At 61.3% G+C, this 13,387-nt stretch overlaps 2 protein-coding genes across 2 annotated transcripts; one reads left to right on the forward strand and one right to left on the reverse strand.

Moving 5' to 3' along the window:
- The first annotated feature begins 374 nt into the window (after positions 1-374).
- ZGLP1 (zinc finger GATA like protein 1) lies at positions 375-2,770 on the forward strand. Its single transcript, XM_061189053.1, has 5 exons — positions 375-511; positions 760-1,134; positions 1,933-2,018; positions 2,374-2,467; positions 2,641-2,770. The coding sequence occupies exons 1-5, from the start codon at positions 375-377 to the stop codon at positions 2,768-2,770; spliced, it is 822 nt and encodes a 273-aa protein (XP_061045036.1).
- Positions 2,771-5,908: 3,138 nt separating this feature from the next.
- Positions 5,909-12,499, reverse strand: ICAM5 (intercellular adhesion molecule 5). The gene is made up of 11 exons (XM_061188782.1): positions 12,418-12,499; positions 11,216-11,485; positions 10,713-11,033; positions 10,204-10,491; positions 9,555-9,809; positions 9,185-9,433; positions 8,453-8,695; positions 8,096-8,374; positions 7,755-7,994; positions 7,086-7,352; positions 5,909-6,322 (listed from the first exon to the last, which is right to left on the reverse strand). The coding sequence occupies exons 1-11, from the start codon at positions 12,497-12,499 to the stop codon at positions 6,048-6,050; spliced, it is 2,769 nt and encodes a 922-aa protein (XP_061044765.1). The 3' UTR covers positions 5,909-6,047.
- Positions 12,500-13,387: the final 888 nt, after the last annotated feature.

Below are 13,387 nucleotides of genomic sequence, written 5' to 3' on the forward strand. Positions count from 1 at the left end.
GCGGGAAACTGAGAAAGAGGCCTCATAGTCAGGGTCCGCGAGCCTGAGGATCAGCGTGGCAAGGCCCCGCCCCTCAGCCGCGGAGGGATTTGGAGGGGTCCAGGCTGCTCTCGGCCGCAAGGGGTGATCAGACCACCTGAGCAGGGTCGGAAGGGACAGAGGGACGGAGGCTAGCCTGAGGGTGGAGGCTTCGAAGCCGGTGCCCAATATCGCCGGCCAGAGGCGCCGATCCCACTGGCCCCGCCCCCCTCAGGTGGAGCTCCTTGCACCCAGGGCCAGAAGCGCCCCCGCCCCAAGCAGGTGGGGCTCATCGAGTGGGCCCGGCGTGGGCGGGGCCGGGCGAGATTTGGGAAGTGGGTAAGGGCTGGGGCACAATGGAGGCCGAGCCAGCCCCGGACTTGTCGATGCTTCGAGAGCTGCTGACGCCGCCCTGTCTGGACCCCGAACCGCCCCCGGAACTCCCCACCCAGCAGGCACCAAGGACTCCAGGATGCCTCAGACCCAGTGGCAGGTGCGTTAAGGAGCGGCCCTTCCCCCAACCTGGCCCAGTGGTCAAGGGATCATGACCTCTGGTTCCTGGGGTTACTCAGGGGTCAAAATGTTAGTTACTGGTACTTACAAGGAAGAGGTCCCGGTCCCCAGGGATACTTGGAGTCATATGGGGGTCAGAGGCTATACAGTTCTCCTTGCCCCTTGTGCCTGAGACTCATGTAGGTGCTGCCCAGGGAATGGGGTGACCACACTGTCCCTTGTCCCCAGGTCCTTCTGGCCTGCACACCAGGACTCGGTCACAGCCCTGCACTTCCTCCAAGAGCCAGCAGAGGGGCTGGCCCAGCCCCCCACCTGGGACACCCAGGCCCTAGGGCCCTGCTGGGAGCCGAAGGCCCTGGAGACTCTGGGAGCCCTACCTCTGGCCGAGGATGCCAAGAACATGCTGACCCCAATCAGCCAGCAGAGCCCCAGCCTGGGGCCCCGAGTGGCTCCCCCGGCCTCTTCAGCCCAGCCACAGAGGAGACCCCGGAAGCAGTCGAACCCCCAGCGGGGCGCCGAGAAAGTGGACCCCCGGTTCGAGGGGGTGACCCTGAAGTTTCAGATAAAGCCAGATTCCAGCCTACAGATCATACCCACCTACAGGTAGGGGCTGGCCTGGGCAAGGGCACCCTTTATGCAAGTAATAGTGGTAACAGTTCAGAGGCCCGGGGGCAGGTGCTCCCAGGAATGCCCTCATGGACTCCCACCTCAGCCCTGCCTTGCAAATGGCCCCATCTCTGAGCGAGACCTCAGGCTGGTGTCAGTTCCTGTAACTGCTGCTATGAGCCAGTCACATCCAGGTCTGAGCCCGGGTCTCCTCCTAAGAGGCCTGACCATACCCGGGGCTGCTGCTTCTGTTAGTTTTTCCAGCAATGATAATAGCTACCGTTTGTCAGACATGACAACAGTAATAGAGGTAACAGGTAGCACTTGGTGTGTATGGGCTCTCTGAACCCCGTGAGGCCCACTTTACAAATGCAGAAACTGAGGCGCAGAGGATGAGATCTCTTGTCCTTGGTCACACGGCCAGGGGGTGGGAGAGCTGAGCTTTCAACCTGGCAGGCTGGGGAATTCCCTGGCGGTCCAGTGGTTAAGATGTGGACTTTCATTGCCGTGGGCCCGGGTTCGATCCATGGTCGGGGAACTAAATTCCCACAAGTCGCTCGTCGCAGCCAAAAAAAAAAAAAAAGCAAAACAAAACAAAAACAAACCTCGCAGGCTGGCCCCAGGCTTACTGTCTTTTCAAAAGATTATGTCTGTGATATTAATGAGGTGCAAGGCCAGGCCTTTCAGACATCAGATGCCTCCTTGGGGGTTGCCTGATTGTAAATCTTCAATTGGGGGCTATCTGGGACAGCATACAGACAGACCCTCGGTGCTAACGCCTTGTCTACTCCCCAGCCTGGCCTGCAGCACCCGCTCTCAGGGTCCCCCGCCAGGCCCTGCCAGAGGCCCAGAGGCCAACGCAGGAGGCAGCGAGTCCCTGGGTGAGTCCTGGAGACTTGAGAGCTATAAATACTTGGGGGGGGGGGACAGTTTCATTTCTTCCTTGTCTTTCTCCCCATCCCGCTTCCCTATTTAGAACCATCCAGGAGGAGTCTCAGCATCCCCCTCCACTCAGGCTGAGTCACCCACACCCCCGGCTTCTTCCTCTGCTGAGCTTTGCCATCTGTCTCCCTTCTTGGCTTTCCCTCTGTCTTAGATCTGGCAACACCGGGGCTGGCCCGGAGCTGGGTGGGGCCTTCACAGAGACCACCCCCCCCAAAATGCCCACCCCACACAGGCCTCCTGAGCTCGGACTCTTGGCCTCTGACCCTTGCCCTTTGGCCTCTTCCCTTTCAGGGCGCCGACGCTGTGCTTCCTGTAGGACCCAGAGGACCCCACTCTGGAGAGATGCCGAAGATGGGACTCCCCTCTGCAATGCCTGTGGTATCAGGTCCTCAAAATAGAGGAGGGATTTGGGGTGGGGTCCTCGCATCAGTCCATGCTTAGCCGGTGTGGGGTTTTGGGAAGAGAAAACACCCACCTCTTGGGGAACGTGGCTCACTCGTGGTGATTTCTGGGCCCCTGCTGCCTGCTGAATGTTGGTTTCTTGCACCCCCGTCCCAGGTACAAGAAATATGGCACCCGGTGCTCCAGCTGCTGGCTGGTGCCCAGGAAAAGTGTCCAGCCCAAGAGACTGTGTGGCAGATGTGGGGTGTCGCTGGGTCCCCACCCAGTCCCAACTCAGGAAGGGTAAGCCCTTCCTCACCCAGCCGAGCCTGTCCTGCCTCAGTTGCTCCAGGGGAAGAATGGGCTGAAGGCCTCCTACGGGAAAGAGCTTGGGTCTTGAGGGGTCCAGCCTGCCTCCTCTCTGCCCCCTCCCCATTCAGAGACCCCAGGTGGAAGACCCAGGCCTCAGGCCCCAGAGCTCCTGGCTCAGGGAGTCACTGGCCCCCTCCTTGGCCCCTGCTTCAGTCAGGCTTGGCTGAGCACCTCACCCCCTCAGGAAATGCTCATGGCAGTGAAACTCATATTGTTAATAGCAGTGACAATAAAGAACAGAACTACTCAGAGAAGGGGTGCTGTGACTTCGGGATCCCACCTTGCACGCCCTCATCCGCCTCTCCCCCGGCCCAGGAATGTGGGGGAGGGGTTTTCTCAGTGGGGTTCTGAGGGACACACACAGTCACGGAGACAGGCACCACCTGGGAATTAGCCACATTCATTACAGCACCCCATACAGGGCGACAGCCACCGCATGCAGAGACAGACAACACGTTCAGAAAGATGCACACAGTGGGACTTCCCTGGGGGTCCAGCGGTTAAGACTCCGTGCTTCCACTGCAGGGGGCACAGGTTCAATCCCTGGTCAGGGAACTAAGATCCCACATGCCTCGCGGCATGGCCAAAGACACATCAGCAGACACATATGTGCCGACACTCACGAGACACACAGACCACACACAAGACAGAAAGACATTGACAGACGCACATCCACCGATAGACACACGTGTTGATGTACACACAAGACACGTACACATGCACGATACACACATGAAAGACACATAGGTGGCACACATTGGCCCACGGTGATACACAAGTGGGCCCTTTATCTGGCAGCTCCACCCTTGCCTACAGAATGTCCGCGTCCTGCATCCTTCCACACACCAGTCCCTGCTGTGTCCCCCCTCCCCCCTTTCAAGATCTCTCTAACCCCACCAAAGTGTGTCCCCAACCTGAAGCCAAAAGCCACGTGGGAGACGCTGAACTCTACCCCTGTTGCCAGGACACACAGGCCACCACTACTGACTGGGAGGGAGGGAGGGAGGAGGGGGGCATCAAGGATGGGTGAGATGCAGAGCGGGCAGGGGTGGTCGCTGCTGTGAGGGGTGAGTGAGGCCTGCAGGTCCACTGGCCCTGGGAAGGCGAGCCCCCTGAGACCCCCTTTGACTCTCCTGAGTGAGCCTGTGGGGAAGGCTTGGGTCCAGATTCCTCAGCCCTCGGATCCCTGACTCATTCAGTACCCCCTTGCTTGGCTCACAACACCCTCCCCCAGGTCTCCCGTAGCTGCCGCCTTCGCATCACTGGAGAGGGGGTGGGCTCTGCCCCAACACCACATCTTCAGAGACCCCTTCCTTGACCACCCAGCCTAAAATGGACAACCCCCTCCCACCCCACGTCAGGCTCTAGTTCAGCTCTTTGCTCATCTCTCTCTTAGAACCTACCAGAGGTTTCACCTCTCTACTGGTCCAGGGTTATTTCATTCACATTCATCTCCCCTACTGGACCATGACTTCAGAGGTCCAAGGTAACCACCTCTCTGTTCTTGACCGTGATATACCCCCCCCCCACCAGTGCCCAGCATGGAGAAGCTCTTCGGGGAGAGACACAGCACACGAGGGTCTCAGACTGTGTGTCTACAAACCCCTGGCTGTTTTTATCGACGTAGTCAACATTTATTGAGCAACTACTGTGTACCAGGTTCCAATGAGGCACTCAGTTGTGAATAGAACAAAGATCCCTAGCAAAGCCAATATTCGAGAGTGACAGTAAACAGATATTCAATAAGTATCTAATAGAATGTCAAGTAGTGATCATGCTACAGAGAAAATAAAGTATGTAAGGAGGGGAGGAGTTGGGCTGCTACCATGTTCTCAGGGAAAGCCTCTCTGAGCAGGTGTGACCTTTGTGTAGAGACCAGACAATAAGGAACTAGCTGGGAATTCCCTGGCGGTCCAGGGGTTAGGAATCCGCGCTTCCAGTGCAGGGGGCACGGGTTCGATCCCTGGTCAGGGAACTAAGATCCCACATGCTGGCAGTGCGGCCAGAAAAAAAAAGGAACTAGCTATGGGACTATTTGAGGTGAGGACACCTGGGGCAGAGGTAATGGCAAGAGCAAAGGCCCTGTGGCAGGCAGGACTTTGGGATTCAAGGAACCTCAAGGATGCGGGTGGGCAAGGAGAGAGGTGATGGGGGCCAGACAGCAGGGGCTGCACCACGTTTGGGCCTTGTGGCCTTTTGTACCTGGCACCCGACACTGGCTTAGCCTCTAGTGCCCCAGTTTCCTGCTCTCACTTTTGCTCCCGAAATGTTTGTGGGGGGCAGCCGGTGGAGCTGGAGCAGTCCAGGCCCGCTTCCTTCTGGCAGCTCTGTGTTCCTGCTTTTGAGGGAGGAGGAAACTGGGGGTGGAGGAGGCCCAGCTGTTCTCTCCTTCTGCTGTGGGGGGTGAGGGGGATGACTGGTGGTGGACGGTGGGGGGGGGGGTGCAGCTGATACCCTGTGTGTCTCTTCTGAATCGTGATGGGCCAAGTCGAAAGGCAGCTTGCGGGTAAACTGAGGCACCGCGGATGGGCACAGGATGGAGGAGGCCTTGAGGGTGGGGCAGGGGTGCACCCTGTAATAGGAGGGACATCGCAGCGGCTGACACTCGGAGCTGCAGCTTCGTTTACCCATCCCTGCAAGACCTCAGGGCTGGGGCGATGCCCAGAGCCCTGGGAAAGGGCCTCCACCCATCCAGGGAAGGCAGCCTCAGCTCCGCCTGGAAGCAGGCCTGGGGGAAGCACCCAGCTCCCACCCCGAACATTAGCCGGATTAGAGGGCAGCGCTGGGCGGAAGAGATAAGCAGTAGAGAGGGAGGAAGGAACCAGGTCCCCACCCCCGCCCAAGGGTCCAGGGAGAGCACGAAACAGGGCACGGAGAGCGCAAACTCCCCGGTCACATCGCGAAATGGCAGCTTGGACTGTGCCTGACGCATAGTAGGCCCTCAAAAGCAAAAAGAGTTTTTTGAATAAATAACCCACAGGGTTGGGATTCGAACCCTGCGTTGCTTCTGCATCGCAGACTGAAACAGATGGAGCCGGAATCCTTTATAAAAACTTTATTGGGGAAGGGGGGTAGAAAATGGGGGGTGACGCCCCTGGAATTGAATAAATAAATAAATAAATTAAATAAATAAATAAATAAATTGAACAATAAATAAGCCCCCGTGTGAGTCTGGGGGGCGTCCCCCGGCCGGCGGGGAGAGGGGAGCGGGCTCACGCTGACGTCAGCTGGATGGCAAAGACCTCGCCCCCCGCCGGCGCCTCAGCGGTGCCAGCAGCCTCAGTTGCACCTTCGGCGCCCCCGCCCCCGCCGGCGCCGGCACCCGCGCCGTTGAGACACACGGCCTCCCCCGAGCTCTCGGCCTCCTGCACATTATATTCGCCCTTCTTGCAGGCGGTGGACTGCACGTAGAAGGCCAGGCCGGCCCCCGCGGCCAGCAGCGCCGCTCCCCCAGCCGCGCCGCTCACAGCGACCCATAGCCACGGACCTGCGGGGTGCAGACGCTCAATGAAGGTGGTCGAGCTCCCCCCGCCCGTCCAACACGCCAAGCCTGGGCCACTTCTACCCCTTCCCACTGGCATGAGGTCAGTTCTCACGCGCCTGGCATCCCGGGAGCCCCAGGGAACCCAGCCTTGGAGGAAAGGAGAGACCCCAGTAAGGCCACCCCAGCTCGGGTGAGGCCCCAGACCCATTTTATGGGCCACCCCATCACAGGGAGGATATAAGCCCCTAGCCCCAGAGATACCCAGGAAGTCAACCAACTCTCCTCACTCTCAAAAGGATGGTGGGGTGGGGGAAACCCAGTCATTCCTCCACCCCAGAAAGACCCCAGCCAGCCCCAGAGATACGTGAAGCAGGAGCAGGATCTTGCTGGGCCCCCACCACTATCCTCTGCCCCTGTCCCTCTCCAAACCCCCTTCTCCACAGCCACACGGTGGAAGGTGAATTGCATCAAGCCCTCACCACGCAGAACCCACCCAAAGTTAAGTCCCTCGTCACAGCAGTCACAGCCCCGAAGGTTCCCTTCCCTTGGGCTCCAGTCAGCTCCCTCTCCTTCCACTTGCCACCCCCAACGCGCCATCAAAGCCCCACCCGCCAGGGCGCCCCTAATTTCCACCCTGGCTCACTTCTGTCTCATCTGTGGGGACTGAGAGGGAGGCAGGGACGGGGTCAAGAGTCCCAAGGCGCAGGTCACAGCCCCCTGTAGATCCCTCGCCCAGGCCCACCCCCTCTCCCCAGCTGCTACTTACCAGCCACGCGCACGGTGATGCGCCGGGTGTGGCGCCCATGCGCGTTGGTGGCTGCGCACTCGTACTCGCCGCCGTGGCTGCCCATAGCGCCCGCCACGCTCAGCGTGCTGTTGTTGCTTGACAGGCCGATGTTGAGCGCCCCCGGGGGCGCACGCCAGCTGATCTGGGCTGGGGGCCAAGCCTCGGCTCGGCAGGTCAGCGTGAAGTTCCCGCCTGGCCGCACGCCTCCTGGAGGCGAGGCAGCCAGCTCGGCCACGACGGGGCGGTCTACAGGGGACAGTAGGTTGAAGGGGCCAGCCGCTGACCGAGCGCCCCCTTCTGAGACCGCCCCTCCTGAGATGAGCAGGCGAAGATCCTGCCTCGCTTCAGAGCCCCCTCCCCCTACGACTGGACTGCTGTCGGGACTAAAATCCTGAGCCCTGCTTCACTGAATGGAAGGAGGTGGGGACCCACGCCAGGGCCCTTCAGACCCAGAACTTGAGGGGGCGGGGGCGGGCTCTTGTTCCCTAGAGTTTTCATTACCCTTAACATTTCATGTTAAAGCCAGGATTCCTTGTCCCCGAAAATGGGACTGGGGAGGTGCCCTTGAACTCCCCCGGGGAATCCCACCTCTTTTAGTCACTGTTCTAGAGACCGGATGCCCTCTATCTGGTGCTGCCCGCAACTCACATTCCACGCCCACGGTGACGATCCGGGCGTCAGTGCCGTGCGCGTTGGTGGCCAGGCAGTGGTAGATGCCTGCATCCTGTCGGGACACGCGCAACCGCTGTGGCCGGGGCGCGCCCTCCCGGGAGCAACGCACCTGTGGGGAGGGGCGACCCCGGGCGGAGCAGGCCAGCGCAGCAGCCTCGGCGCCTTCCAGCCACGTCTGGTGACTTGGGCAGGTAGATTCATCCATTTGCGGTGGCGCTGCAAAACAGCCATGGGGTGGGGGCGGGGGGGCTCGTTGTTCAGGGAGAAGCCGGGACCTGGAACACCCCCTACTCCCCGCCCGCCTGGGCCTCGCTCACACTCCGCGCTCACGGTGACCATCTTGACCATGGAACCGTGCTGATTGGTGGCGTTGCAGATGTAGGTTCCGGGTGCCAGTTCTCTAGGGATTTGAGGGGCTCTGGGACCAGGGTCTGGGGGTGCCAGCGGCAGCAGCACCCCCTCACTGGTGCCTCCGGAGCCAACGCACTCCACGCTTGGCTCTGGCTTCCCATCCACCTCACAGGAAAACAGTCGCCCAGATCCTTCCACCCATGTCCAATTGCTAGGGCAGCTCACCTCCTCAAAACTGGGGCCATCTGGGGGGCAGAGGGACTGGACGTCAGGACAGGGTTATTCTGACGTACCCCATCTTGCCCTGTGTTGTCCCCACTCACATTCCACTGTGACGGCGACATTTTTGGCTGCAGACCCTCGAGCATTAGTGGCTTCGCAGCGGTAGGTGCCCGCGTGCTCCCGGACCACACGCAGTAGGCCCTCGACGACCCTGGCTTCCCCAGAGCGCACACAGTTCACGCTGGGTGGTGGGACCCCATGGGCCACACAGCTCAGGGAAGCCTCTGTTCCTTCCAGCCAGGTAATGCGTTCAGGGCAGCCCACACTGTCCAGGGCTGGTGCGTCTAGAGAGGGGAGTGTTGTTGAGTTTTGGGGTATAGGGACAGGTCTAATGTCCCTAGACCCTTTTTCCCATCCCAGGCGGGTAGGCTACGCTCTGCACAGGGACACCGAAGCAAAGGAGTTTCTCTCCAGTCAAGCCGTGCACTGTTTTGGGACTTCCTGAGCCCTGAAGTGTGCTTTTTTTCTGATTCCTACAAAGTGCCCACAGGACCCTCCCCAGTCTTTAGCTTAAAAATTGTTAGCCAGTTTGGAGCACCCACGTTTCCAAGACTCAGCTCAAACGCCAGGCCCCAGGCCCCTGTGGACAAGTCCACCCCTTCCCCTCCATCCTTCTCTAAGATCTTGCCTTGATCCGGCTCACCAGCCCCTTGCCTTTCTCAAAATCCTGCTCAAAGGCACGCCTCAGACCCTGTTTCCACCCTCCTCTGTAGTCAGGCCACCCCTAGACCCTGAGAACCAGACAGAGGTGCGCCCTATGCACCTCCACTCACACTCCACCGTCAGAGTCACGTCCTTGACCGCCTGGCCCTGGACGTTGGTCGCGGTGCAGCGGTAAGTTCCAGCGAGCGCGCGAGTGACCGGACCCAGCAGGCCCAGGGCCAGCACCGCCCCGCCGTCAGGCCGCGCGCAGTGCACCGAGGGCTCTGGGTTTCCGCGGGCCTCGCAGCGCAGCGTCTGCTCTGGTCCCTCTGGCCATGTCCAGCTCCTGGGACAGTCCGAATCGTCCAGCCGGGGGGCGTCTGCGGGCAGGGGCATGGGATACAAGAGGCTAGACGTGGACCGTGGGGAAATCCTCCACTTCCATGACACGGCCAGAGACCAGGCAGGCGGAGGTAGGCGAGAGGTTAAAGGCCAACTCACATAGGACGCGCAGCTCGGCGCTCTCGTTCTTGCTCAGGGTCTCCCCGTCAACTTCGAGGGTGGCGTCGCAGAAGAAGACACGCCTGTCGTCGTTCTCGGTGGCGTTTAGCTGGAGCTGGGCGGGCTGTCCCGGGACCGCGGCTGGAATTCCGTCTAGTGTGACTAGGGCTCGGGCCCCGGCTGCGCAGGTTACTGTCACCATCTTCCCCTCGGGGGCGTTGGGCTCGCTCAGGGTCAGGAGGGGTTCCGGGAAGCCTGGGGGCGGGGCATTGGCCGGGAGACCACTGACCATGCCCCTCCTGCGGTTCAAGGCTGCCCCTTATCAGCCCGAACCTTCCCCACTTCAGCCAAACCGTGGGTACCGTGCCCTGCCCCTCGGGCTGTTCAGGCTCCTCTCCCTTCTCGCCCCGCCCCCTTGAGGTGGTCAGGCCACATCTCTAGGGATCCTCGTCGGGTTTGCGACCTTCCCCTTTGGGCAGCTCAAACTCCGCCTCTCCAGCTACTATTGAGTCTTCCATCTGCCCCGCCCCTTCGGGACTCTCGGTCCACGTCTATTCCGATACCAGGGCCCCACCCACTATTTGCCCCGCCTTCGCCTTCCTCTGGCTCCATCCCCGAGCCGCCGAGGCCCCACTTCACTAGCTCTTACTGTAGACAGTCACGTTCTCTTGGGTCTCTCGACTCTCGCCCCCCAGGGTCACGTTGCAGACCAGCTGCCTGGAGCCCTCCTGCTCTGCGCTAGCTGTGGCTGTGGCGATGGCCATGAGAGCGTCCCCCTCGAGGGTGACATCGGGACTCAGCCTCTGGTCCCCCAGCGCCAGGTAGACCTCAGCCTCCGAGGCTGGAAACAGCCCGTCCATGGCGCAGCTTACGGGTCCTTCTGAGCCCACTTCCAAGAGCCGGGGGGCAGCGAGGCGAGGGGGTTCCGGAGGCAGGGCTGGGAGTAGAAGAACAGAGCTTGAACTTATGTATCGAACGCTCAATATGTTCTAAGCGCTTTACAGGCACTCTATTATGGTATTATCCTCAAGGCACAGAGAGGAAAATAACTTTCAGCTGGTGAGTGTTAGGGTAAGAATTAGAATTCAGATTTCTCTGCCTCCAAGCTTCTTAAACATCGGCCCGACCCCCCTTGGTCCCCTTCTCACACTCACTCACCGAAGGTTCGGAGCTCTCTGGGGGCTGAGCTGTTTTCAAACAGCCCCAGGCCATGCGGCCGAAGGTCCAGCTCCGCACGGCACGAGAAATTGGCCCCATGGTCCTCCCTCCGAGCCAGTACCGTGGCTGTGAGCACCGCACCCCGCGCTCGGGGTGGCTCTCCGGAGAAGCTGCGGCGGATCAGCTCCTGGGCGCCCCGCAACAGGGTCAATGTGAGACTCCCACGAGGCCCAGCGCCGGGGACCCTACAGCTCAGGGTGAAGTTCTCGCCCACTGGCTGCCAGGCAGGCAGCGGCACCAGTTCTACACGATCCGGCCGTTCTGCAAGGGGGGAACCACGGCTGTTGGAAATGCCAGGGCTCAGCACGACGTGGCTTGGAACCCAGGGGCCAAGACGGGGAGGGCGTGCTGATCCAGAGGGTGGGGCCTGTAGGAGAGGACCCCGTGACCCAGGGGGCGGGGCCTGGAAGGGAGGGAAAGTAGCTTGGCCTCTGAGAACTCACGAAAAGTGCGAATGAGCCCACGCGCCTGCAGTGTGCGTCGCGCGCAGCGGAAGAAGCAGGCGGGCTGGGTCTCCGGCTCTCGGATGTCCACCAGCTGCCGCGCCAGCCAGCGCAAACCCCTCTGGGTCCCATTCCGGCGCAGAGAGGTCTCCAGGCCACCGCGCTCGGGCCGTGGGCAGTTGGTGCTGCAATTCAGCCACAGCGATCCCCCGCGTTCCACGAGCGCCACGCGGGGCTGTAGGTCCGCCCAGAAAGGCTCTTGCGCGACCACTGCCCGGAGAAACGCGAGCTCAGCCTGGGAGCCACCTCCCTGGGATCTAAGAGCCCCTATGGAGACTCAGGATTCCCAGGGAACGAGCAGAGGCCACAGCCAGGAGTCCCAAGTCCTGCCCAGGTCTCAGGTTTACAAGCGCGCTCCCACGGTCCAGACCTCGAGGGTGTCTCTGGTACATGGCAGCGGAGAGCCCTTCTCTCCAAGGTGCGGATGGAGTGACGGGGAAGAATGGGGGGAGGGGAGAGATGAGAGGAAACATGGGGTTTTCAACGCACACAGCAATGCTGGGAAGAAGGGACCCCGGGTGGGGGAAGGGAAGCGAACTGGTTCTCACGGTTCTCGCCAGGAGAGGGGAGACTGTGGTTGAAGCGAGGGCAAAAGAGAGATGAGGCTGAGTCAAGCAAGGCTAAGGGAGGATTCCAAACCCGGGTGAAGAGTACGGAGAGAGGACGCGGGGCTGGGCTCATGAAAGGAACCGCGGGAACAGCCGATGGACTCGGTTGCCAGGGCTCCGGGTGGAGCGGGAACAGCGCCTCGGAGTCACGGCAGTTGGTGAGATTGGGTCTTCGTGGATTTCGAGTGGTGAAGATGCCAGTCCGTGGACCATGGTGCATAGCAGAGCGTGAGGAGGTACCCCGGGAGGGGACAGGGGAGATAATGGAGTCTCCAGAGCTCGAGGCTGGGTGCAGAAGAGCACCCAGGATCTCGAAGAAGGTAGGGTAGAGACCTGAGTGAGCGAGGAGTCAGGAAGCTTGGTCTCCAGTGTGTGTTGGGGGGGAAGAGGGATAGAGAAGAAGGCCCTGGGCTCAAGGTGGGGGCAGAAGCGTGGGAGCGAGGCGAGGGCGGAGCGGGGAGGGGCTTGTGGCCGCTTCTCAGGTCCAGAAACTACGACCCCGCCCTGTCCACCCTGAGCCGGACCGGCTCTTACCTGAGAGACCGAAGAGCCCCAGGCCCAGGGCAGCCCAGAGGCCGAGCAGTGCCCGGTGCAGCCCTGGCGAGGGTCCTGGCATCGCCGCCGCGGGGGAAGCGCAGGAGGCGAGGGGAGCGCGAGCGCTGAGCTGGGCTAGAGGACTGCGCGGCGCGGCTGGTGGGGTGTGGAGGAGGCTGAGTTGCGCTTGGGGATTGGTTTAACGTTGGTAACTTGGTTTCCAAGGAGGGGGCGGCAGCAGAGGCGGCGCTGGGAGGGCGGGAAGGCGAGCGTGCACCAGGCTACCGGCCTTGATGAAGGCGTGCTGGCAGGAGCGAGCGACCCCCAGGGTCTACATGGAGGCCGGCCCCATTGCCCGGAGCCTTCTGGGGGCGGCAGCACACTCCAGCGTCGTCCCCGGCGGCGACGCTGAGGTGGTGGGGATGCAGGGTTGCCCTTCTCAAACCCCCACCCCATCCCTTGCTTAGATGCTATGATAATGAGCTGGACACCGAGCTCCGCCTCCACATTTAGCCCCTCCCACCAGCCCCCCCCTTGGAGCGGAGATGGGTTGGGGGTTAGGAGAGATTTGAGACGCGCAGGCTGGGGATGAGAAGGCTCTAGGGGAGGATGTGGGGATGCCTCCCTCACTGATCCTTCCCCTTTTAACCCCTGGGAGCTGAGGGTTACAGCTACGCCTCTAGTCTTTCTCTGGCTCCGCCCCCGCACGCGACAGAAGGGGCGGGGACGAAAGTGACAGCGAGTTGGGAACATGTGTGCGTGCGCGCAGCGTTCTCGGGCGTCTAAATTAGGGTCGGCTCGGCTCTGGGTCTGTATTTACCCAGCGTGCAGCGGGCACGTGTCTACGCGACTTGTGTGAGCAGGAGCCGCCAAAGAGCGCCTCTGAATCCGCTTTCTGCTTGGCGGGCGGGGCCCTGGACCACGCGGGCCTTGCCAGGCATCCACTGCAGGCCCCGATTCTGCGTCCACG

The sequence above is a fragment of the Eubalaena glacialis genome, chromosome 4 (assembly GCF_028564815.1).
Source record: "Eubalaena glacialis isolate mEubGla1 chromosome 4, mEubGla1.1.hap2.+ XY, whole genome shotgun sequence".
Classification (NCBI taxonomy): Eukaryota; Metazoa; Chordata; class Mammalia; order Artiodactyla; family Balaenidae; genus Eubalaena; species Eubalaena glacialis.